This window comes from Melampsora larici-populina, assembly GCF_000204055.1.
Source record: "Melampsora larici-populina 98AG31 unplaced genomic scaffold MELLAscaffold_2, whole genome shotgun sequence".
NCBI lineage: Eukaryota > Fungi > Basidiomycota > Pucciniomycetes > Pucciniales > Melampsoraceae > Melampsora > Melampsora laricis-populina.
In genome coordinates, this window is record NW_006768766.1 from 680,144 (window position 1) to 703,146 (window position 23,003).

Here is a 23,003-nt window from a genome sequence, read left to right on the forward strand (position 1 = left end):
ATTGATATTTTCATACACAAAAAAATATCAATATATTCATTCATCCTTTTCAGGCCATCGTGTGGTTTATGAGGACAGAGGTGTGGAAGTGAGGTGAAGAATGAGAGGTGGTTGAGGGGGGAGATGTAGAGGCCTCGATCAGCAGCTGCAGAGTTGAATGACGCTGTCTTTTGGATCCTAGGGGCAAAGGGCATTCAAATTAGTTTTTTTTCCACAAGTCCACGAAGCCAGAACACAGCCAAAATTTTCTTTTCTGGCTTCGTGGAAAATCATTCTGGAACCTTCGTGGAAAAGTTCCAGGAGAACTTTGTGTAGGACAAATCTACTCATTCTGGTTATGATTTTCTTTGCCATCGTTATCTTACTTTACATATATATATAATAGGTCTATTAGGTATATACATCTTTCATTCATTCGTTCCAATCAGACTCTAAATAGAACGTTTCAGTTAATCTTGAGTTTGGCTTTACTAGATTTCCAAAGATCATTTTCATTTTCATTTTTGCATTCAAGTGGGTTTAGTTTTTTGATTTGAAACAATTAAGCTCTTGTAAGCACTAACATCCCCGTAGCTGAAAAAAAAACAAAAAAACACATTAGCGATGATTTATTGATTTTCAACAGAAAAAGCATCAAAAATCACTAACAATTTCTCAGCTTTTTGATTTGCAACCACCCAAAGTTCTTTACAAACAGTATGAATAAATCGACTATCGTGAGAAACGACAATAACCCCACCATTCCATTTAGAAAGTGCATCCATTAAAGCATCAAGACCTTCGATATCTAAATGATTAGTAGGTTCATCAAGTACCAAGATATGAGGTTGTTGTAAACTTAATAAAGCAAAAGCCACTCTAGATTTCTGACCACCTGATAAAGTAGAGATTTGTTGAAGTCCAGTCAAACCTGTCAAACCGAAACTACCTAGATGTGATCTGTACTCTTGATCTGATTTGCCTGGCATCCTTGAAGCTAAGAATGAAACCGGTGAAAGATTTAAATCTAATTGATCTACATGATGTTGTGCAAAATAACTGATCCTTAATCGACTATTCCGATTCTGTTGTCCACTTGTAGGTTGTAGTTCTCCAATGAGTAATTTCAAAAGTGTAGATTTACCTGGTTTGATGATTTTTCATTAGATCTTCTTTTCGTATGATATCAATCTCAAGAGTAAAATGACAAACCAGCTCCATTAGGACCAATCAAACCTAATCGACTTTCCATCGTCACTGAAAAAGAAACAGATTCATTAAAACTTAATTCCAAGAAAAAAAACTCAAAACACCCCATCATGAATACCTACCATCAATATTCACATCTTTCAAAATCATCGGTCTATCATCCGAATATCCAAATGCACAATCATTCAATTGAAGTAAAGGAGGTGTTAATTTATCAGTCGAAGCAAATTTGAAATGAACCACATCATCATCTTCAGGTGGTTCAAGTTCAGGTAATTTTTCTAAAATCTTAATTTTACTTTGAGCCTGTGCTGCTCGATTCGCATTATAACGCCATCTATCAATAAACGCTTGGAGATGTGCTTTATATTGTTCTTGAGCTTCGAATTCTCTTCTTTGGTTCTTGGCTCTTTCTGATTTAGTTGCATAGAATTGAGTAAAGTTACCCTTATAGTCTAGAGGAGAAAAATAATGTCAGATTTGATCAACTTTCGATTTGATGATTTGTGACGTTAGGTTCAAAAACTTACAATCCAGACGCTGAGAATGTTGATGAATGATATCTGTAGCCACTGCATCCAAAAATGCTCTGTCGTGAGAAACCACAAGTAAAGATCCAGGCCAAGTTTGAAGATAATCTTCTAACCAAGCCAAAGCGTTCAAATCCAAATTGTTCGACGCTATCAAAAGGTATCCCATAAAGATCAGCCTTATAACTCACTCTGTTACTGAACAAGTTTTGTTGTGAATAGATACTGACGTTCATCAAGTAATAGTAAATCTGGTCGACAGAACAAAGCACGTGCAAGACTCAATCTCATCCTCCAACCACCAGAGAAAGTTTTGGTAGGACGACCTTGATCGTCAGCTGAAAACCCTAATCCAGCCAAAAGTCTAGAAAAAAAATCATCAACAGATGTAAGGCATAGATAGTACTATCTTCTGAGTGAGTGAGAGGTAGACTTACTCAGCAGCTCGACTTGGTCCAGTTTCTGCATCGATATCAATCAACAATTGATGAACTTCTCCTAATCTCACAGCCGCCAATTCTCGTTCTCTACTTGCAGCCCTAGCTTCTGCACTATCAGCTCCACCTGGAAGATCAGGAGCAGATAAAGTAGCGTTTAATTCGGTTTCTTCTGTTAACAGCCTTTCTCGCCAAACATCAGCTTTTAGAACTGAATCGATAGCAGATGTTTCATCTCCTAATACTTCTTGTTCGACATATAAAATCGTGATATGTGTACTTCAGTCATCGATTAGAAAAAGTATAATTAGTTTGTATAACAATCAAGTAAAGGGTTAAAAGATATAAACCAACGGAATTGCCACTTCTCGTAATGCCATGTTTCGAAGTAAAGTCGATTTTCCAATACCATTACGACCAATCAAACCATATCTTCTTCCATATGCCAAATCAAGTTTAGCATTAGATAAGATCTTGTTGGAACCAAAGTTAACACTTGAATAGGAAACCAAAAATCGGATCAGTGATGATTAAATCAAATTGCGGGTTTTATGTTGAAATTTTTTGATACGTACTCAATGTTATCAACATGAACATCTTTACTTTTTCCTTTAGCAAGAGCAGCTGCATTAAGAGGATTAACTATTCCACAAAAAGAAAAAAGTTTAATCAATAATCTCAAAAATAAGAATTTTGTTTATATGAAAGAAGAGAGAGAGAAAGAAAAATACCTTCTAAGAACAATTCTTCATAACTCTTTTGAGCGTCTCTTGCTTTAACTAATCTACTCTCTTCAAATTCCACAAACTTATCTTTCTTTTTTTCTCTTTTAGCTCGAAGTTTAGCTTCAGCTTTAGCTAATTTAGTTACATCTACACGTGAATCTCGGGCTTTGACTGTACTTTCGATATCTACTGTTGTACCCATGAGAGCTGTCTGATCCAAAGAAGAAGAAAAAATTCACAAGTTAGAAAGATCCATCTTCATGAGGAAATGAAAAAGGGGTTTTGAGAGGGTATGATGAGGTACTAACTTTTGACATGGCGATTTGAGATCTCATATGAACTGCCTGTAACCAAAACGTAAAAAAACCAACAACATCATCAATATGAACTCAGAAACCATAAATGTGTATCTCAAAAAACCGTATGAAATCTTCTATACCTGATCCAAAGTTTTAGGTCCATCATGAATAGATTTATGAACTCCACGTTCGTTAAGGATCAATTGATTAATGTTTTTACAAATCTCTTGAATTTGATGTTCTTCAATCCCTTCGGTTTCTAGCAAAGGTTTTATAAAACTTTCTACTGGATCTTCGTCTTCTTCTAAATAACCTTTTAAATAATCTATAATTACGTCGTCTAAGTTCGGGATTACGTTGGTGATTAGGTTACATGCCATTTTTGAGTTATCTTGAGGGTTGTTTTGGGTTGTGTGGTTTGTCGATGGATCGAAATGACTGATCAATGGTGTTTGGAAGTTAGAAATTGGTTGGAGGCTAGCAAATTACACAAGAGTTTACACTACCGCGGACATCAGTACCACTCGGGCTTCTAGCTGGTTCGCTGTCCCTCGAGTCGGATCGTTGAAAGAAAACCAGCTTTGAGATCCTTCTTGAGCATTTTCATCTCATTTGTCTCCTCTTCATCTTTTGCCATGGAACCTCTAGAAAATAATATACCCATTCTCTCTTTTGTTAGAAATCTATTCAGGAATGGATTACTTGAAAATTTAGTGATCAAATCATACAAAGAATGAAAATCCTCTGGGTCAATATGACACAAGTATCTGTGATGAAGTTGATCTGTTCAGACAAAGATGTAGGTGCTCGGATTTATCAAACCATCAAGGCTCTGGAATCTTTTGAGGGATGTACTAGTTAAATATTCTTTGCATCATTGAGCATGACCCACCAGAGGAAGCTAAACTCTGGTTCCAATGATACTGACAAGATATCCTTTGATTGGAGCAACTTACTCCATTAATCACTTTGCGCTATATTTTATAAAACTGCTCTTCATAATATATGTGTATAGTTAGTAAAGAATGTCCAAGATTGCAGCATGAGTTGTTCACTGATTTTTGAAGTTCATGATCTATTTTTTCTTTGAAATTGTAATGAACATTTTGGACTTGAAGTTTGGATGTGGTAGATTTTTGTTTGATAATTATTTTTTTTTGGATGTGTTGTAGTTCCAGTGGGATAAGAAATGAATGATGTTGGAAGGAATCAAGTTATGAATCATTGAATGAAGTACTGTTGATAAGGAAGAAGGAAGCAAAACATGTACACAAATGAAGTTGATAAATAGCAAGTTGGTTTATTTTTTTATTTTATTTTTTGAAAATTTGGAAATTTGAAATTTGACCAATCAACCTCAACTCAGCATCTGAAACTATCAAACCATCAAACCATCCAAAGCAAAAGAAAACAAAAGAAAACAAACCATCCAAGGAAAGAAAAGAAAGAAAACATCAAGATAACTGAATGAACAATCAAATCAAATCATCATAAATCACATTCAAAATTCAACAAAACAATATCACCACTACCACCAACAATACTATGAATGGAAATACAAATGGGATCAATAGCGAAACCAATTCACCTGCCTCAAATTCAATTCTTCGATCAAGTCGATCAGCTTCACTTTCATTCGAACCCTTTCAATCTCCTCGTACTCCTCCTTCTTTCATTCAAGATCTTTCTTCATCACCTCCTTCAAATTCTTCTATCGGTCCACATGCTGCTTTTGTCTTATTGGCTGAATTCGATATTGATACTGGTTCTGGTCTTAAACATCAATATCCACGTCCTACTGGAACTTCAGAACAGTAAGTAATTTAAATCATAAATCATTCTTATTATCAAACTAAATTATTTGAAAAAACATATGGGATCATTTTAGTATGTTGGCAGATTTGATGTTACCAGATGGAGCTCATGATCGAACAGAAGATTGGACAGTTTTCTTTCTAAATCAAACTCCAAGATTAACCATTGAAAACGATTTATCTACATCCAAAGAAGAAATCTTAATCACCGATCCTGATAAACCAGACGAATCTGAAACTCATCTTTCACCTAAGAAATCATCGATACTTAATGATCCATCTACTCCTAATCTTGATTCAAAAAAACCGGATCATGATGATGATGATGATGAAAAGAATGATGATCTTGAAACAAATGAGAGTAAGTTACTTTATGTGATTAGTTTGGTACGTACTAAGAAAGATAACACAGTACGCAGGTGAGTGTTTCTTTGGTTTTCACTTTATCAGTTTGATTTGATGGGTTCTTTTGCTGATGTTGTCTTTTCTTGTTCTCATATACAGAGGTGCTATTTGTAAAGCAATGGCAGTCTGTTCTCCTCACCCTTATATTCAAATCTTCAAGGTAAGTAGCTCATCAGTTTCTAAGCTAGATCCCATCAGAGCTGATATCGAAGGATTCCTTTTCAGCCGATTCTTTTGCTTGCTCTCGAAGATTACTTTGTCAATCCATCTATCGATTGTCTTGCGAAACTCTATGATGCACTTAATACGATGGACATCAGTGGCATGCCTCGACTCTCTCATTTCGAACGTATGATCCTAAGGTGTTCAGAGCGACCTGATATGTTTGAAGAAAAGTTTTCATTCCCTACCCTCGATTCGAGTGAAGTCTCACCCCACTTTGCATCTAATCGAAATAGTCATGCGAACCTTGGTTCACTTTCATCACCTCCTTTGCCTTCGAGTGCTAGTATGAACAAACGACTCAGTGGTCCTCTTTCTCCTCATCCTCAACCCATGCCATCTTCCTCTTCGTTCATGTCTTCTGATCGGAAATCACTCTACTCCACTCGTACTCGTAAACGTTCTTCCTCATCTGGTTCTTCCTTCGAAACCGGTCAAGAAACCTATCCAACTACGAACCCTCATAGTCGAACGCCTAGTAATATTATACCCATCATCTCTGACGAAATGAATGTTCGAGCACCACCGTATGCGCACGCTCTCGTTTCTAATCACCCTTTAACCGATCTTCTGTCTGATCCATGCAACCCTCTCGTTTCTAGTCTCTCCAATCCTTTGGTGTCTCATGCTTTAGTTTCTAATCCTTCTAGTTCTTCAACAGCTCCTAAACGTCCAAAAGATACCCATTTCTATGATACCAAGATTAATTATTCGGGTAAAAGTATTCCGGTTCGAATCCCACTTCAAACCTTTCCTGAAGAAGTTGGAGAAGTGAGATCCTTTTCATCTCTCTCTAATCCTTTATTACACAGACTGATGCTTCTTGATGATCGTAGTATTCTTTAATCCAACTCGTTCAAACGTTTTCTTCTCCTAATGCACTCAACTATAACGGTCCCTTACATCCTCATTTACATACTAGTGGTGTTCTCACCCATCCTATCATTCTCCTCTTCAACGCACTCGTCACTCAAAAACGTATCATGTTCTTAGGACACGGTTTACCTGCTGGGGTAGTCGCTCAGATGGTCTTGGCGGCTTGTGCGCTGGGGAGTGGATGTGGTGGTGTTTTGGAAGGTTATGCAAGAAGAGCGTTTCCTTATTCTAATCTAACGATTTATGAAGATTTCAAAGCTGTGTAAGTTTGAAAGAAAAACCTCTCTGAGAAAAAGGTTTTCTTGCAAATCAAAAATGGTTAATCTTGATATTCAAAAAATTGACTTCTTTCTCTTTCCTTTCCTTTTTCTTCTTGATCTAGTCCTGGTTATATAGCTGGTGTTACAAATCCGATTTTCGAATTACACACAGAAGCATGGGACGTGTTTTGTAATATTGAGACAGGCAAGATTACGATTTCGAAAGATATTACAATGTCTTCTCAACCCATGAGATCATTTTCGCCTATCCCACCTGAAAGATCTTTAACTGAAATGACCTTAACTACTGGAGTTGCATCTACTAATTTGGCTAATAGTACCACTAAAAGCGGTGGTGGTGGTGGTGGTGGGGTGGGTTTAGAAGATGGCTCGAAGAATACGCCTGTGATTGGTGGGGTCGTGCTTTCTCATGCTACTCTTACTGGTGCTAAGAATGAGTTGGTCAGAGACTCAGTGGATCATAGTTTTATGGATGATGTATGTATTTTTTTATGATTTGAAGTGGGATGATCTTATTCCAAGGGAGGAGATACCATGAATGACTCACATGGGTTTGGTTGGATGTGTTATTTTTTTTCTTCAGATTATCTCAGCTATTACTTCACATTTAGGTGAACCGATCATCCGAGCAAGGTTTACAGATTATGTGAGTAGGTTTGTAAGAGTAGCCTCTAGATGGGAAGAAGATCATTTGGGTACATCTTCAATTGCACCGAATACGAAACTGTTTACGATCCCATCGACTTATTTGAATACCAACACTTTGGAAGAGAAGATTGAGATGTTGGGGTCGGGACCGGTCTTTGCGGATGAAGTGTTGATGAAACGTGAGCTGAGTGCTAATTCGGCTAGGATCGAAGGGTGGAGAGAGACTAGATCTTATCAATTACATTGTCAGGTTAGTGGATTCTTTTTCATCAGAAATACATATGGTTCTGGTTCAAACCTTTTTTTGTTGGATTACTTTTGTGTTTTTTCTTCAGAGACGTGCACGTGGAACAAATACGAATTTTGGGTTTGATGCTCATCATCAGTTAAGTCGATTAAGGATGTCACAAAGGATATCGGAAGTTGAAGTTCAAGCTATGCATGAAGTCTTGGTAGCAAAAGTTCAAACTCATCAAGAAATCATTGAGGTGAGTTTCAAAAGAAAGAAAAAACATATGATTGAAACAGGTAACCCCCCCCCGCAAAAAGAAGAATCACTGATCTTTGTACGATGTGTGTGACGTAACACATTCTTTTTATTCTTCAAAATCTAGATTCTTTCATATGCACCGCATTACCTAGGAGGACTTTCACCCTTCACATATGGATTATTTCATTCATCTGAAATCATTAGATCATTATGCGTTGAATTCATTAGAAGAATCGAATCACATCCGACTGGACAAAAGTTTTTTCAAGGATTAAATACGTTTCATAAGTTAGCTTATCAAAGGTTAGCTCATTATATGTATAAACGAATCTCAGGTAGTTTTTTGGTCAATTCCAATACCAATACCAATACCAATGGGAATTCAAATGGGGTCTTGTCGAATTATGGATCTCCTAATCTTTTACAACAGTCACAGATGGGGAATGGGACTGGAGGTGGGGGTAATGAGTATGAGGTTCAAGATCAAAGTGAGGTGATGGAACAAAGTTTATTTGATAAAAGACATAGTGGTAGTTATGTGATTTTTGAAGATTGAATATAAAATTTGGGAAATGAGAAGGATTGGGTTTTTTTTTTAAGAAATTGCTTTTTTGTTTAAAATTGAAGATTGGATAGTATAGAAACTTTTGGTATATGTTTTTGTTTTCAAAAAAAAAAGAGTTTGAAACTTATACAGGTTTGGGTTACGGTTTAGGTTTGTTGTGATTAGTGTATGTATAGTGTAATTATATACGAAAGAATCAATTTTTTTCTCTTTTTTTCTTTTTTTTTTCAACCAAAAAAATCAAAAAATCATTTATCACTTTTGTCTCTTCTTCGATTTCAAATCTTGTTGTAAACAAACAAAATGCATTTCCTCTTTTTTTCTACATATTGAATCGTTTTATATATTTTTTGCATTTGCATTGGTTTAATTATGATTCAAAGATTTTTGAATCATATATTTAAATTGAAAGAAAATTCACAGTAAAAAATATGTTTTTTAAGATATAAAATTTGCACCAGACTTGTTGCATAAGTCTTGTTTGATCTTGTTTGATCTGGTTCATTTTGCATCAGGGTAGTTTTGATGCTTTTTTTCAAGTTCAGTTTGTGATTTTTATGTTTTGGTTTTCTTTGTATTTGAGTTACCAAGTCTGTGATCATATTATGGTCTGTTATTGCACAAGGGTGTGTTTCTCACCTCTTGGACAAGAAAGGAAACCACATCATCCACCTATTTTCTCCCCAATACTTTTCAAAAACATTTGAAATGTCCTTATCAAAACTCTCAGGTGATCAAAACAACAATCTCCTTCTCATTTGGAATCCTTGGATGAGGATGTATTCTCAAAACTCTCCTTTATTCAGTGAGGGTCTTTCAACATTGGGTAGTGACATTGGCTAATTATCTTGCTGGGTATGTGGTTTTACAGAAGGTAAAACATACTTCTACATATACAATTATCTTGAAAGAGATGATTTGCATTATTGATCTTAACATGGCAAAGATGTATGGATCTTTAACAGAAGAGGTCCCAAGAAGTGCCTAATACAATGCCCTTGGACTTCCAGAGTTCTTGGTTTGGAAACAGTTTGAAAGCTGAAATTTGGTCAAAGGGATTCTCTTCAGTTTCTACAAATAAAATTATCACCTTTGAGCTTGGGTAATACAATTAGTAATGATAAGGGAATACCTTTGGTAATGATAAAAGTTGAAAGTTTTGACAGCTTGTTTGATATTTTGTGGTGTAAATTGCCTGTCATTTCATCTCTGGTAGACAGATAAAATAAGAGTTGTGAAAGATTTTTAAAACTTGTAAAGTAGTGGAAATAGTCACATTCAGGACCAGGCCATGTAGTCAGATGAGGTAAATCTGGGAGTGAAGATCAATCACACTTGAGGTGGACGTTCAAGAGGTTATCTTCTGGTAGAGGTTGGGAAAGGTGACCAAATTTGAAGTCCAGATGAGTGAGACAAGGCACCCAAGAGATCAGGAGACTTAAAGGGCTGTGGAAGCAATGAGGCGGCTCTCAAAATGAGAGTCTGATCCGGCACAGTCATATGCATTAGATTTTATCATTTACAGTACTTTTATCACAATTTTTTTGGTACACCAAGGGCCTAAGGGCCCGTTCGGCTGGATTTCGAAAAAATCGTTACACAAAAACGATTTTTCAATCTGCCCCTTTTTCGAGGGGCGGATTGAAAAACTCGGAATTCGGCTTTTACGTTGACCAAACAGTCGACCAAATAGGTCAACGAAAGATCGAGATGGAGGGGCAAACAGGGCAAAAACACTTTTTGGTCTCAAAAACAGCCTCAGGGCTGTTTTTCAAAATTGAAGATTTTTTGATCAAAAACCGTTTTTGGTTTTGATCAAAGACCGTTGCCGAACATACGGAAGCCGTGACGTGAAGTGACCGCCACCGTTTTTTCAAAACTTCGGTTTTCGGTTTTCGGTTTTTGGTTTTCGGTTTTCGGTTTTTGGAATTTGGGCATTTCCTTCAATTTTTTTGAAAAGCAACCATGCCTCCCTCTCAATTTACAGTGAGTCGGTCAAACTGCTCGACCGATTCAACTCTTGTGCCTTCAAATATCCAGACTTTGACTCAATCAAACCACATCTCAAATCTTATCAACTTCAATCGTATCAATCAATACCAAAGTATTGTAGTTCAAATTAAACTAATAGATCCTACTACACATCACAGTCGAATTGGCGAGCTCTTATCTCAACACCTGTTGTGTTAACCTTTTAAATTTCTTTGTCAACTTCATATCGAACCACTAATGTTTAAACTACCCATTGCATCAAAAAGCTCCATCGGCTTGCTCTTATCTCAACAAAAAATTGATCCACTCGATCCTACTACACATCACAACTAACTCTGAAAGCTCTTATCTCAACACTCATTGTGTTCACCTTTGAAGTTTCTTCTTTAACTTCTTATTGATCCATTAATTCTTACACTAACTACACATCAAAATGCTGAATTGGCTGGCCCTCATCTGAACAAAAAATTTACATAAGTATCTTCGAATTGCAAAGAGTATAATCACAAATCATGGTGATTACAATCTGGAACCTGATCATTTCACAGAGTTTGTATCACTTACTTATTGATTGTTTTACACAACTTACAACATTTCAATCATGAGGCTGTTTTAAAAAATGTATGCCAAGTATTTTTGATTATTCTGAGTTCTCAAACAATTGAGGTTGATCTTGACAATCACCTCCTCAAAATTCAACCTATTTGGAAAACCAACAGTTTCTTTGATCAGAAAGGTTGTTGATTGATTGAGGGGTAAGGTGATTTGTGACTGTAAATGATACCAAGTTGATTACAAGTTTATTGACTGTGAATGATACCAAGTTGATTACAAGTTTATTGACTGTAAATGATACCAAGTTGATTGAGTGAGTGATAATTGAAACAAGTCTGGACTTTGATAAAAGATACTCAAGCTGGGTGGTGGTGGTGATAGCTAGATTGGTGAAAAGACAAGTGTGAAAAGATAGCTCGGTGGTGGGTGGTGATGTTCGTACATAGCTAGCTGGTGGTGAAAAGACAGATGTGGAAAAAATGCTCGGTGGTGGGTGCTGAGTGAAAATACGAGTGTGGAATAAACCCTTGGTGGTGGTGATGGTGTCAGTTGGTGTTCTCGGTGATGGTAGCCCGTGGTGTGTATCAAAAATTGAAGGACATGCCCAAATTCCAAAAACCGAAAACCGAAAACCGAAAACCGAAGTTTTGAAAAAACGGTGGCGGTCACTTCACGTCACGGCTTCCGTACGAACACCTGTGTTTTTCATGAAAATCAAAAACCGTTTTGACCCAAAAACGGTTTTTGGCTTTGGTGGTGTTTTTGACCAAAAACCGTTTTTGGGTTCCAGCCGAACAGGCCCTAAGCTGGTTAAGCACTTTCAATCACAATTGGATTCCAAATCAACCTGAGCCCACATAGCTTTGAATACTGCTTGTAGAGCATGCTTGTACACACCCTTCTTGCTTATTCTTCTGAATCTAGTTTTGCTTTTTCACCACTTTCAATTACAGATGCTTAACCACCAGGCTTTGGCTCTGCCTTGACAAAACAATTGTAACAAACATTTTTAAAACTACAGTACAATGCCTTTACCACATCCAAATGTGACAACCCTTGTCCAAATCCACTTGCACACCTACACAACCCAACCTCTGTTTTTCTCATCTATCTGTCCATGTGTATTATATCCAATCTTAATCATTTTACCAAAATTCATCCATCCACAATATCACATTTCACTTATCCATTCATGACCACATAGCATCTGCCATGCTTGGCAAAGAATTGATGGCCCAGCTCTCAATGCTGGATCCCAAATCACACAAGACGTGAACATTGAGTCAGCTGACAAAGTTCACCAAGACATTTGTCTACTGTGTCACACCTGGTAATGTCACACTGTGTCTATGTTGTTTGTGTTGTTCTGGTGTCATGGGTAGTCCTCAATGAGGGTACCCAGATGGGCAATGACTTTTGGGTACAACAGCTTGTACCGTCCTACTTGTTACATTTTGGGTGTGTGAAAGATTATTGCCTTGTATGACAACCAGTCTAAGCTTAACTAAACCCCTCTGTTCCAACACTGTCATGTCTGCTCTCGAAGAGGGGCTTATGACTGACTAAAACATTTGGCCTGAGCACAGCAGGATTTTCACATGCTTTTGCTTGAAACCTCATTTTGAGAGCTCTAAACAATGTGCAACCTCACAAAAAATTGAACACATGCTTGTGATAAGCCTCTTACACATGTTTGTGCCACCTTTAGCACATGTTTTATTTGATCAAAGTGACACAGTTGAACTTGAGCTTGTGCACTTGAACCTTTCAAAATCACTTTAAACTTACAGTTCAATTTCACTGGAAATCCACCACTTGAGACATACAAAGAGTGGTGCTAGGAGACACATAAAACCTTGGAAGAAGCTCCTCTTGAGATTCTTGTGAGGTTGCAAGCAAAACTGCTTCAAAATCGGCTGCACTCAGGCCAAACCCGTGGTTTTAGTCAAAAACCCCTCTTTGGTCATGGCTGCTTTGGAAGGGAAGCTTAGTTAAGCTTAGAACTAGGCTGTCTGCCTCTGCAACCCTTCAAATGCCCTCAGAACATCAAAGCAGAGAAAAGTAGTGGTAGAGAAGCAATGAAAACGTCTGCATAATTTTTTAAACTTCAATAAGAGGAATCTAACTCACCTGTCAAATGATAGATCTACGAATAAAATAAAATCTTTTGATTCACAACAGAAAAAGATCAAAAACTAGTGAGAATTAGGAGATTTAGGAGTCTAGAGTTGATCATAAAAAGATCTTGTCCTGATCCATATTTCGTGATGGACTACAAAGTTTTCAGTTTACGATTTTGTTTAGCTTCTGATAGACCAGGATGATCAATAAAAAAGGTACAAGTACAAGAATCAAAAGAAGAACTTTGGCTACGTAATCATCCACTAATCTGATCTTCATGAGTCTTGGACGAAGTTTTAGTTCTAGGAAGTGAGTCTGAGCGATCAGTAAAAACTCTTCGAAATTCGTCTTCATTTACACCTGAGGTTCATTGCACAAGATCATTCAATTGTATCCTTCATCATCATCATCAAAACTTCAATTCGATTTATCCCAAGACCAATTCCTAAACCAATCCAAATCCAAAAACCCATTCACCAAATCCACAATTTCATAATTTCATAAGTTGGTTCAAAACGATATCACAATACCACACACACATAAATTTATTCATTTTTTGAGACTTTCAAATCGAGTTTTTTGTTGTTTTGAAAAATAAAACAGAATTATTCAAATCATAAACACCTTGAAGTTGCAGGGAAAAAACAAAAAAAAACGAGATAATCAAATCAACCAAACATATCAAAAAAAATACCAACAAATTTTATCATTTTCATCATCTCATCATGTTTTTCCCCACTTGCACCGCTTCTTCAATTCCTCGATTGTTTTTCCTTAACAAACCCTAATTTAATCCGATTCAAAACTTCCAATCTATGCATCCATAAACTTTGATCGTTTCCATCCATCTTCTTCTGATGATCATCATTCTTCAATAAATTCAAATTCGATAAACTTTTAATCAAATATGAAATATCGGCTTGTAAAGTTAAACTGATCTTATTAATCTTATGATTTTCGATTTGTTTAGATTTCGATTTTAACTCGAATTCTTCACTAATCATGATCGCTCGTTTCACAATCTCATCCGGTATTCCTCCCATCTTAGCTACATGTGGTCCATATGATTTAGGTGAAACTCTATTTATAAAATCAAATCAAATCATCAATAGAAATTTCAATGATGATCAAAAGATGACAAAACTCTTGATGAAAAACTTACCCATTTGTAAGTTTATAAAGAAACAAAACCTCTCTTGTTTCTTCATCTACCTTTGTTAACATATACTTTGAAGCAATATTAGGATGATGAGCGAAATCTTCATTAAGAGCCGAATAATGAGTCGCAAAGAATCCTAAACAACTACAATGAGTTGCCAATCGATGACTTCATCCATCCATCCACAAATCAGTTCTGATCCCAAAAAACTTTCATCAAACAGGATTTTTTCCATCACTCACAGTACTGCAAAAGCTATGGCATGTCCATCAAAGGTACTTGTACCCCTTCCAAGCTCATCAAGGATCATCAGCGACTTGGGTGTAGCTTCGCTGAGAATCTTTTTAGCATCATCCATCTCGACTGAGAAAGGAAATCATGATCAGATTCGTCCATCAATCACTCCTAAGACCTCAACCTGATCGCAATCGAAAGATATGATCACCTTTAAAAGTACTCGCATGCGCAAAGATGTGATCACTACAAAACCATCAAAACCATCAATCTCAGTCATATCCCCTCTAAACATAAATCTACATCTAAGAGGAAGACAAACCTTGCGCCCATCCTGGTGCAAATCCTATCAACAGGTGAGATCCGAGCACTCGTAGCTGGAACATAACATCCTAACTGAGCCATGATGACAGCTACACAAGTCATCCTCAAGAGTGTTGATTTTCCAGCCCTAATGAAACCCAAACCCATTCAAGTTAACTCTTCAATCATCTATTCATAAAAATTTCCCAAATTACGCTCACATGTTAGGTCCGGTTAAAAGGATCATTCTACATTCATCACCTCCTACAATCACATCATTCGCAATAAAATCAGATTCATCACGTCCCACTGCACATGGATGTCTTAAAGATTCAAATCCAAGTTCAGCTTGTGGTAAGTCTAGAATCTCAGGACGACAACTCGGTTCTCCAATCGCCATTGAAGCTTGTGCTAACGAAATCAAACAATCGATCTCGGCTACGGTTTTGACGGTCAAAAGCCAATCGGGATAACTTTGGTCAAAAAGTGCAAAGACCTTTTTAACAAGTTTTCGAATCAGAAGGATTAGTCCAGATTTCTTTCAATCTTCCAATTCACATTCAATCTAGAATCTAAACTTACTCTCAGATGAAAATCTTTCAAAGCCGAAGTTTTCTTTTCTCTAGCTTGTTTTAATTTTTTAACCAGTTGAGCAGATTGAGGACTATAATACCTTGCACAATCTTTCGTACCTGACATCTTAGTCCAATTAGATGGTGCTTTGATTTTACCAGGTACTTGAATTTGATAAATATCTTTAATTCCAATATGTTTATATACCACATCTTTTGATCTATATTCGAATGCAAAAAAAATCTAAGTCTTGGTTTTTTGGAATTCTAGATGAAACATAGTGAGGAAAAATCTACAAACTTGAGAAGTTTTTTCGCTGCTTCTAATTCATCATCTAAACTTCCTTCAGCTTCTCTTTCTTCTTCAATGGCTGCATCATATAATTCATCTTTACCTTCTAATGGAAGTAAATCTTTCTTTTCTTCATCTAATGTAAACATTTCTTCAATATCAATGATCAATTGAGCCACATCAGGTACTTTTTTAATAAGTTCTTCAAGAATCTTAGGTGGATCATCTCCAATCGTCGTTTTTAAAGTTTCAAGTGTAGTTTGAATCTTTGAAAACGATTTTAAGACTTTTAAAAAGTTTTTCACCGTACATGATCCTGCATGAATTCGACTGATTAACCTTTCAAGATCTGGTAATCCAGTTAGGGTACCAAATTGATCCACAAAGTCTGGATGTTCAATCAAATATGTAACAGAGTCTAATCTCATTTCGATCGCACTAGCACTTTGAAGAGGTGAGCATAACCAATGTCGAAAGAGTCTTTTACCTATATGATAAGATCAACGACAGACGAGATAAGGATGAGTGTTTTATTTGATTAGGATGGATAAAGTTCAAAATTGAGCATACCGAAAGGAGTGATACATCGATTGAGAAGTTTCAAAAGACGGCTATCTTCTCCAAGGTCACCTTGAAGTAGTTCAAGATCCGAGATCGTTTTACCATCGAGTTGCATAGTTTCCGTTGGTCGAAAGACATCCAGTACTTTCCTGTTGGGGAAAAAACAAATGATCATAAGACATTGGATTTACATAGACAATCATCCAGATTTAACCACTCACACATTATCACAGCTAAGCAACTCTTTATCCAAATTAAGTTGTCCAAGATACCATAACAAACCTCCCAAAGCCATCATAGTTTCAGGTTTCGAATGAAAAGCAGAAATAGCCTCGGGAATCGGTTTGTTAACTTCTCCAAACAATTCAGAAAGTTTCTCCATACATTCATCAATTTGTAAAAATTCATTGGATTTCAAAATGGTCCAAGTACAATCTGAAGATGCAATGTTTTTTAATACTCTAATGGTAGAAGTCGTTAATCCGGATTTCTCATGAACGATTTCTTTAGGTCGAAATCGACTCATGATCGTTTCTAGATGAGTTCGATTGGCTGAATCGTCAAAGTATGATAAGTTGAATTCAGCAGTTGAAGCATCCAAGATGACCACACCAAATCTATCAAAAGATTAGTTCAAATAAAGAAAAAAAGATCATCAAATGAGCTTAGTTGTGAGTTGATGAGCTCTTTCTCGACCAATTTTTTATCTTACATTGGTAAGCCAGATTCTCCTATGGTCTCCTATAAGATGCAAGATGAAAATACGGTAAGATTGGATACTTCAAAAAAGACGATAAATAAATCTCTAAATACTAACTTTGATGGCCATAAGACAAGTAGCAGCATCATCAGTCAAGATATTCCCATCCACAATCGTACCCGAAGTCACCACACTTCTCAATTCTCTTCGTACGATTTCCTTGGCACCAGGTTTAGGTTTAGGTTGTGATTTAGCAGATTTCGAACTCGGAAGACTTCCTTTGTTCCTCATTTCGGCTCCTAGAGCCGTTTCACATTGATCTACTTTACCTACCTTCGAAATTGAATTCGAAAGTTAAAGTTCTCCATATGACTTGGAAAGATTGATTGATCACATACTTTGTATCCCTTTGCAAGAAATTTAGCGATCCAGAAATCTACGGATGTTTCAGGTACTCCCACCATAGACTGGTCAAATGAAAAAAGAGGTGATCATGTGAAGCTTATTAGTCAGCTGATCAGTTTATTCAGACTTGAGATCAGAGTCCTACCATCTTGACACGTTTGGTGATCTTCAGATCAAATTCTCGATGACCAATCATCGCATCACCTTCATAAAGTTCGGAAAATTTCCCTTTATAAAACAAAAAGAAAACGCTCAATTTGGATTCATCTTTGGAATTGGGTCTTATTGGATGTTTTGTAAGAAGATACGAACCTTTCTGGAAAAAGAGAACAGTATCAAAGTGCCCTAAAAAGGTGATCTGATTAATGAAATTACCCTAAAAAGTGGATAAAAATGAGCTAAAGGATGAATGAGATGAGGTAGACTGACTTTGTTTGATTTCCCAAAATTGGGTTTCAAAAGGTGTCATCGCTTTCCAATCTTCTTTTGAAATATAAAGAGTCCTTGGATCATATTCAGGTGATCCAACAGGATTTTGATCTGCCTAGAGAGAAAAAAAGCAACACGTCAAATTAAGAATTGATGGATTTCAGAAGACAGTTTGGTCTTGGAAAAGTCAAAAGTATGTATCCTTACATCTCGTATATCTCTAAGAAATTTCCAAGGAGCTTGTTTCGATTCGTTTTCTGATTTCTCTTGTTGTTTTTTCTTCTCAGCTGTTGTCCAAAGTGAACTGGAAGATGATTTGGTGTTTGAAGTTTTGTTTGATTTAGCTTTAGAGACTCGTTTGACTGAAACTTCTTGATCGGATTCTTGATCTTCAAATGAAGCGTCCGCTAAAGAACATGATTGGTATTAGAATTCTGATAGGTTTGAGAAATCTGGTATGGAAGACAAACTATCTAGATCGTCCAAGTTACTAGAAACTTCTGTGTGACTGTAATCTTCAGATTGAGAAGTGGCTGATGCGTTAGATCCACGAGAGTAACGTGGTTTTTTGGCAACATTTGACGTTTTCTTAGCTTTAGGAAAAGAAAATCGATCGATTTGACAAATCAGATAATTAGTAATGAGCTGATTGGTTTGAAAAAGATGTTCAATTTGAAGAGGAATACATACAATTGGTAGGTTCGTCAATTTCAGAAGAGTTAGGTGAGTGATTCATGACTACACTTTTTCGTTTGTTAGGCTTTCTTGTAGTCATCATTGGCATCTCTTCATCTTCATCTTCATCCATGACGGATGGAGGGATTGATGTAGTTTCGCTGACTTGATCGCTTACTACTGGATCAGATTTGGTATCTGGTTTAGATTTGACCGTCGTACTAGAACTCGGTGTAGACTTTGGTTGAAAGAAGGACTGTTTAGGATCAGAAAGAACAAATGAGTTAGCTGAAAAGTCAATGATGTTCATGATAGGGAACAAGACAGTCAACTGACGCCTAAAGTAACTTGTTTCATCTTGGCCTTTTGAGTTGAGCTAGAATCCCCTTTATTATTGCTGTTTGTAGGATGATTTCGACTTTGAGAGTTTAGATTACTTTTAGGTGTTGGTGGCATTTTGATTTGATGATGATGGATTTCTTGTGAATCTGATTGGTTTGATGTTCGAAATGGTAAACAGACTCAAGTCATCAACCAAGATTCAAGAAATTGGAAAACCGACAAATCTTCAATTGACCATCAACCTGTAAACCTTGATCCAGTTCATATTTCACGGTCATTACAAGCACACTCAATCCACTTCGTCATCAAAGGAATATCATAGCCTATCGTCAATGATTACCAGGCTTATGTCCTTTTCGAATCAGCTTCCAGTAAACCAACTTCAACCAAATGGAAACATCAAAACCAAGGATGGTTTCTTGAAAGAAGGGAGGAAGAGGCACGTGTGATATAAGGATATGTATGCGAAAAGTGAGTGAGATTGGTGTGATCACGTGACAGGGTTGAAGTCGCGTCAAACTATTTCAGAGAGAGACTTGGGTCGCGTTATGTTTCTGAAGTTGACCATCATCATGAGCTCACTAAACCATTCAGCAAGAACATCAACTTCACAAGAAATCTCAACATTAACTCAAACTTGTATTCGAATCATATCTCAATTCATCTTAAACATCATCACTGAAAAACAAAATCAACTTCAACTTCAATTTGATCTAATCTTTAATTTCATATTTGATCACAATCAACATCAACCCAAGATCACTTCAGAACAATTCAAACCAATCATTCAATCTATCTTAACAACCATCAATCATAATCAGAACTCTCATCATCATCATCAATTACCATTTCCACTCTATGCTTCTATTTTGAAAACTTATCAAGATTTGACTATCTTTGATTTACAAAATACATCCAACTTGAACCGACTACCATATTCGGATCTAGTCTTAAAGGATGAAACCAAATTCAACATCTTATTCAATCTAAATCCAAACCCAACCTTACCTTTAAATTTACTTACTATTTTGAATTTAAGTTGGTATACTACATTTTCAGATCAAGATTTAAATATCATTCACTCATCATTGAAACATTCATTAATTATTCTTAGATTGGATTACACTTCGATCACTGATTTAGGTATCTTTAATTTATCTCGTGAAGTCAATTTAAACAAACTTGAACCATTCGGATCTGGCCTTGAAGAAAATGATTTAAATTATCTAAGAATGGATGAACGATCGAATTGGAACAAACTGACTGTTTTGAGTCTTAAAGGTTTAAAATTAATCACCGATAAAGCTTTGGTTTATTTATCTAGGTTTCCAAACTTAGGAATCATTGATTTAAACTCGACCTCTTGTACTCTTGCTTCTTGTCAAATCTTGAACAAATCTATCATGAAAACGTACCAAAAACTTCATCCGCATCCACCATCTACTTCTCATTCGTCTGTCGTCTTAAAACAATTTCATCATCCGACATCTAAATTCCAACTTGATTTCTTTTCAGGTCAATTCACTTTATCTGAAAAGTTTTTCCGGTTTATGAAGTGGTTAGAACCTGATGGGTTTGATGATCATCGGTATGAAGTTTTTCAAATTAATTGGATAGATCAGGATGATCGACCAACAAATCGATTCCAATCCACTTATCAATCTGCTAAACTACATGAACATAAATCGTTTTTTCATAAATCTATTCAACTTAAACCTTTGGACACTTTAATTGATCCTTCACTTTGTTTGATCATTGATTATCCATTTAAATCAATTCAATTGAATCATACTGAAGTTTCTGAAACTACTTCAAGACATGTTGATCATCAAGTTAAAGTTAAAAGAAATTTAAAGGCTTTGGATAGGTTGGGTCTGGATGATGATTTATCTTTACTTGAATCTTATAAATCTAAAAAAACTAAAACAATTCATCATCCCTAAGCTTCTTAGTTTCTTTTCATATCATTCATGTGTGTATTTCTAAATGATCAAGTGTACAAAAAAATGTCTCATTCTTGTACAAACTGACAAGGTCAACTAAGCTCCTCTTCCTTCTGATATGGCCATGTCTGCTCTTGTAGAAGAGCTTATACCCCAACTCTGGCCTGAGACCAGCAAGAATTTCAAGAACTTTTGATTGAGCTTCCTTTTTTGATCAGGGCTCTAAATGTCATGAAACCTTGCAATAAATTTGGTAGCAGAGCTTCTTCAAGCTCTTCTGCTTCTCCTCATACTATCTTCAGCTTGTTACCACTTGATCAAGTATAAGGGCACCTTCACTTAAGCAATTTCTGGTGAGAAATCACATTCTGCAAAATTTAAAGTGTTTATTTGGTGGTGCATGGTTCATTTTTGCATTAAAAAAATTAAAGAGTGTGATTTGTGGTCAGAAATTCCTTTGGAGGTGAAATCATCAATTTTCACCACATCAGATGTTACAAATTTGAAGTTTTGAAGTTTTGATTTTTTAAATTCTTGAACTTGACCTTCACATTTAAAGGTCAGATCCAACAACTTCTTGTAGATCCCCCTGTCTGGTTAACTCTATTCCCTTTTCACATCTTTTGATTCATTTGATCTTATCAAGAAAAAAGCTCTTCAAAGATATCATTTGAAGTTCAAAATTCTTGTTTATCAAGGTGGATCAACATAGGAGGAGTGTTTTTGGCTTTTGTTTGTTCTTTAGTTATGTTTTTTTTTAAATTACATCAAATTAAAATTGAAGTTCCACCACAATCCTGAGATCTGATTTCTTAACACTACTGCTTGAGAGAGAAAGCACTAGCTGCCAAACCCCTGACCCTTGGGGTGGCTACAAGTTAGAGTTATCAAGATACAAAAACCTATAATACATATGACTTTAAGCCTTTTTGGGAGGGACAGAGGGTTTCACAAAAAAAATTCACTATTAATAGAATTGGAATGATACTGTATTGATAGAAAAGATTTTTTGTTGATGATGGAAATAGATGAACTAATTAATACAATGATTATGTTAGGGACCAAAGACTTGACTGGTACAAGTACTGTAGATAACTAGCATACTTCCCTTTTGCTCCATTATCTCATGTCTTGTCAATCTCCTAAGAGATGAACCCTGTCTCTTGCCCAGTTTAATTACTGGGCAAGCAAGGATATTATGTGGGCTAGAAGCTCTCTCAAATCATGAGATCATTTGAGAGGGCCAGTTTCCAAGAGGAAGCTGTTCTTCATGTTTGCCAAGAAGGGTTTTTCTGCCTTCCACCAAACATAGAGGAATGGGTCCTCTTATAAAGACAAGAGCAAGGAGAGCCAGAGTCTCCCAACAGGACACTGTGCCCGTGGAGAGCGCCCCAGACGTCGGGGGCTCCAACAAGTACAAAGGCTTCCCTCTGTACTCTTGAGGGCCCCTGACGTCTAGGGCGCCCTCCACGGGCACAGTGGGAGACTGGTGCTCTCCTGTTATTATATAGGGAGGGCAGGTTGGAGAAAAATTATCTTGTTAGCTAGTTGCTAAAGAGTTCTTGTTAACTCTAGAAGTAGGGGATCCTTACAAAACTAAGATATGGATAATTTCAGTTGTGCTTGTTATGATTAGTTAGTGGAAGTGAAAGATGTAAAGTGAAACGGTTGGGAAAAGGAATGAAATATATTATGCTCAGCATGGAGCTTTATACATCACCTACTAAGTGTATGTGCCACAACTGTAGAGTTCTAATGATGTAAGACACTCTAATATTTCCCGTAAGACCGCAGTCAAGAGTGGGAATTTGATATGTCTCTTTTGGGAAATAAACGGACAGGCCATTCTTTTCCTCTTTTCCATTTTATCATCCTCTGTCTTCACGGTGCATGCCTTCATGGACTTGTTCCACACATTGTGCCTTGTGTAAATTCCTACGTACTGCACATCTTCTCAGACTGGATCTTGTGGTATGTCTTTTTACATCTCCTTCTGATTTTCAGATGAATGTCTTAACCTCACTTCTGCCTACTCAATATCCTCAAGTCTCAACCATGTCCTAGCCCTGTGCCAGGCCCGCCCCCAAGACCCAATTGTTTTCCTTCTAGTATATAATGCCAAATCAATTTTTGGGTGTTGTTTTTGAGTTTTTTTCAAAAGAAATACTTCAGTGAGATCCTCAAAGTACTTGATATCAAAGTGCCCTACTGTCAGACTCCTAAGTCTTTGACCCAAAGAT

At 36.5% G+C, this 23,003-nt stretch overlaps 4 protein-coding genes across 4 annotated transcripts; 2 read left to right on the plus strand and 2 right to left on the minus strand.

Annotated features, from left to right (window-relative positions):
• Positions 1 to 608: 608 nt before the first annotated feature.
• On the minus strand, positions 609 to 3,109 carry MELLADRAFT_32830 (uncharacterized protein; the record flags this gene model as incomplete). The annotated part of the gene is made up of 9 exons (XM_007404777.1): positions 609 to 1,123; positions 1,192 to 1,236; positions 1,311 to 1,643; positions 1,719 to 1,868; positions 1,949 to 2,082; positions 2,156 to 2,434; positions 2,510 to 2,650; positions 2,731 to 2,797; positions 2,887 to 3,109. Coding segments are annotated over 9 exons (1,887 nt in total), but the record flags the coding sequence as incomplete, so codon positions are not given.
• Positions 3,110 to 4,724: 1,615 nt separating this feature from the next.
• MELLADRAFT_32967 (uncharacterized protein) lies at positions 4,725 to 8,471 on the plus strand (the record flags this gene model as incomplete). Its single annotated transcript, XM_007404192.1, has 11 exons — positions 4,725 to 4,993; positions 5,068 to 5,412; positions 5,498 to 5,558; positions 5,624 to 5,976; positions 6,223 to 6,391; positions 6,457 to 6,758; positions 6,879 to 7,108; positions 7,226 to 7,254; positions 7,361 to 7,675; positions 7,761 to 7,913; positions 8,040 to 8,471. 11 exons carry the CDS (start codon positions 4,725 to 4,727, stop codon positions 8,469 to 8,471), a joined length of 2,658 nt encoding a protein of 885 aa, XP_007404254.1.
• A 5,429-nt stretch (positions 8,472 to 13,900) lies between these two features.
• On the minus strand, positions 13,901 to 17,918 carry MELLADRAFT_46541 (uncharacterized protein; the record flags this gene model as incomplete). Its single annotated transcript, XM_007404776.1, has 16 exons — positions 13,901 to 14,228; positions 14,311 to 14,475; positions 14,550 to 14,670; positions 14,753 to 14,787; positions 14,864 to 14,992; positions 15,066 to 15,340; positions 15,427 to 15,637; positions 15,718 to 16,195; positions 16,279 to 16,418; positions 16,491 to 16,886; positions 16,982 to 17,010; positions 17,087 to 17,298; positions 17,364 to 17,436; positions 17,520 to 17,602; positions 17,687 to 17,719; positions 17,804 to 17,918. 16 exons carry the CDS (start codon positions 17,841 to 17,843, stop codon positions 13,901 to 13,903), a joined length of 2,748 nt encoding a protein of 915 aa, XP_007404838.1.
• Positions 17,919 to 19,392: 1,474 nt separating this feature from the next.
• MELLADRAFT_101637 (uncharacterized protein) lies at positions 19,393 to 20,763 on the plus strand (the record flags this gene model as incomplete). The annotated part of the gene is made up of 1 exon (XM_007404193.1): positions 19,393 to 20,763. The coding sequence occupies one exon, from the start codon at positions 19,393 to 19,395 to the stop codon at positions 20,761 to 20,763; it is 1,371 nt and encodes a 456-aa protein (XP_007404255.1).
• Positions 20,764 to 23,003: the final 2,240 nt, after the last annotated feature.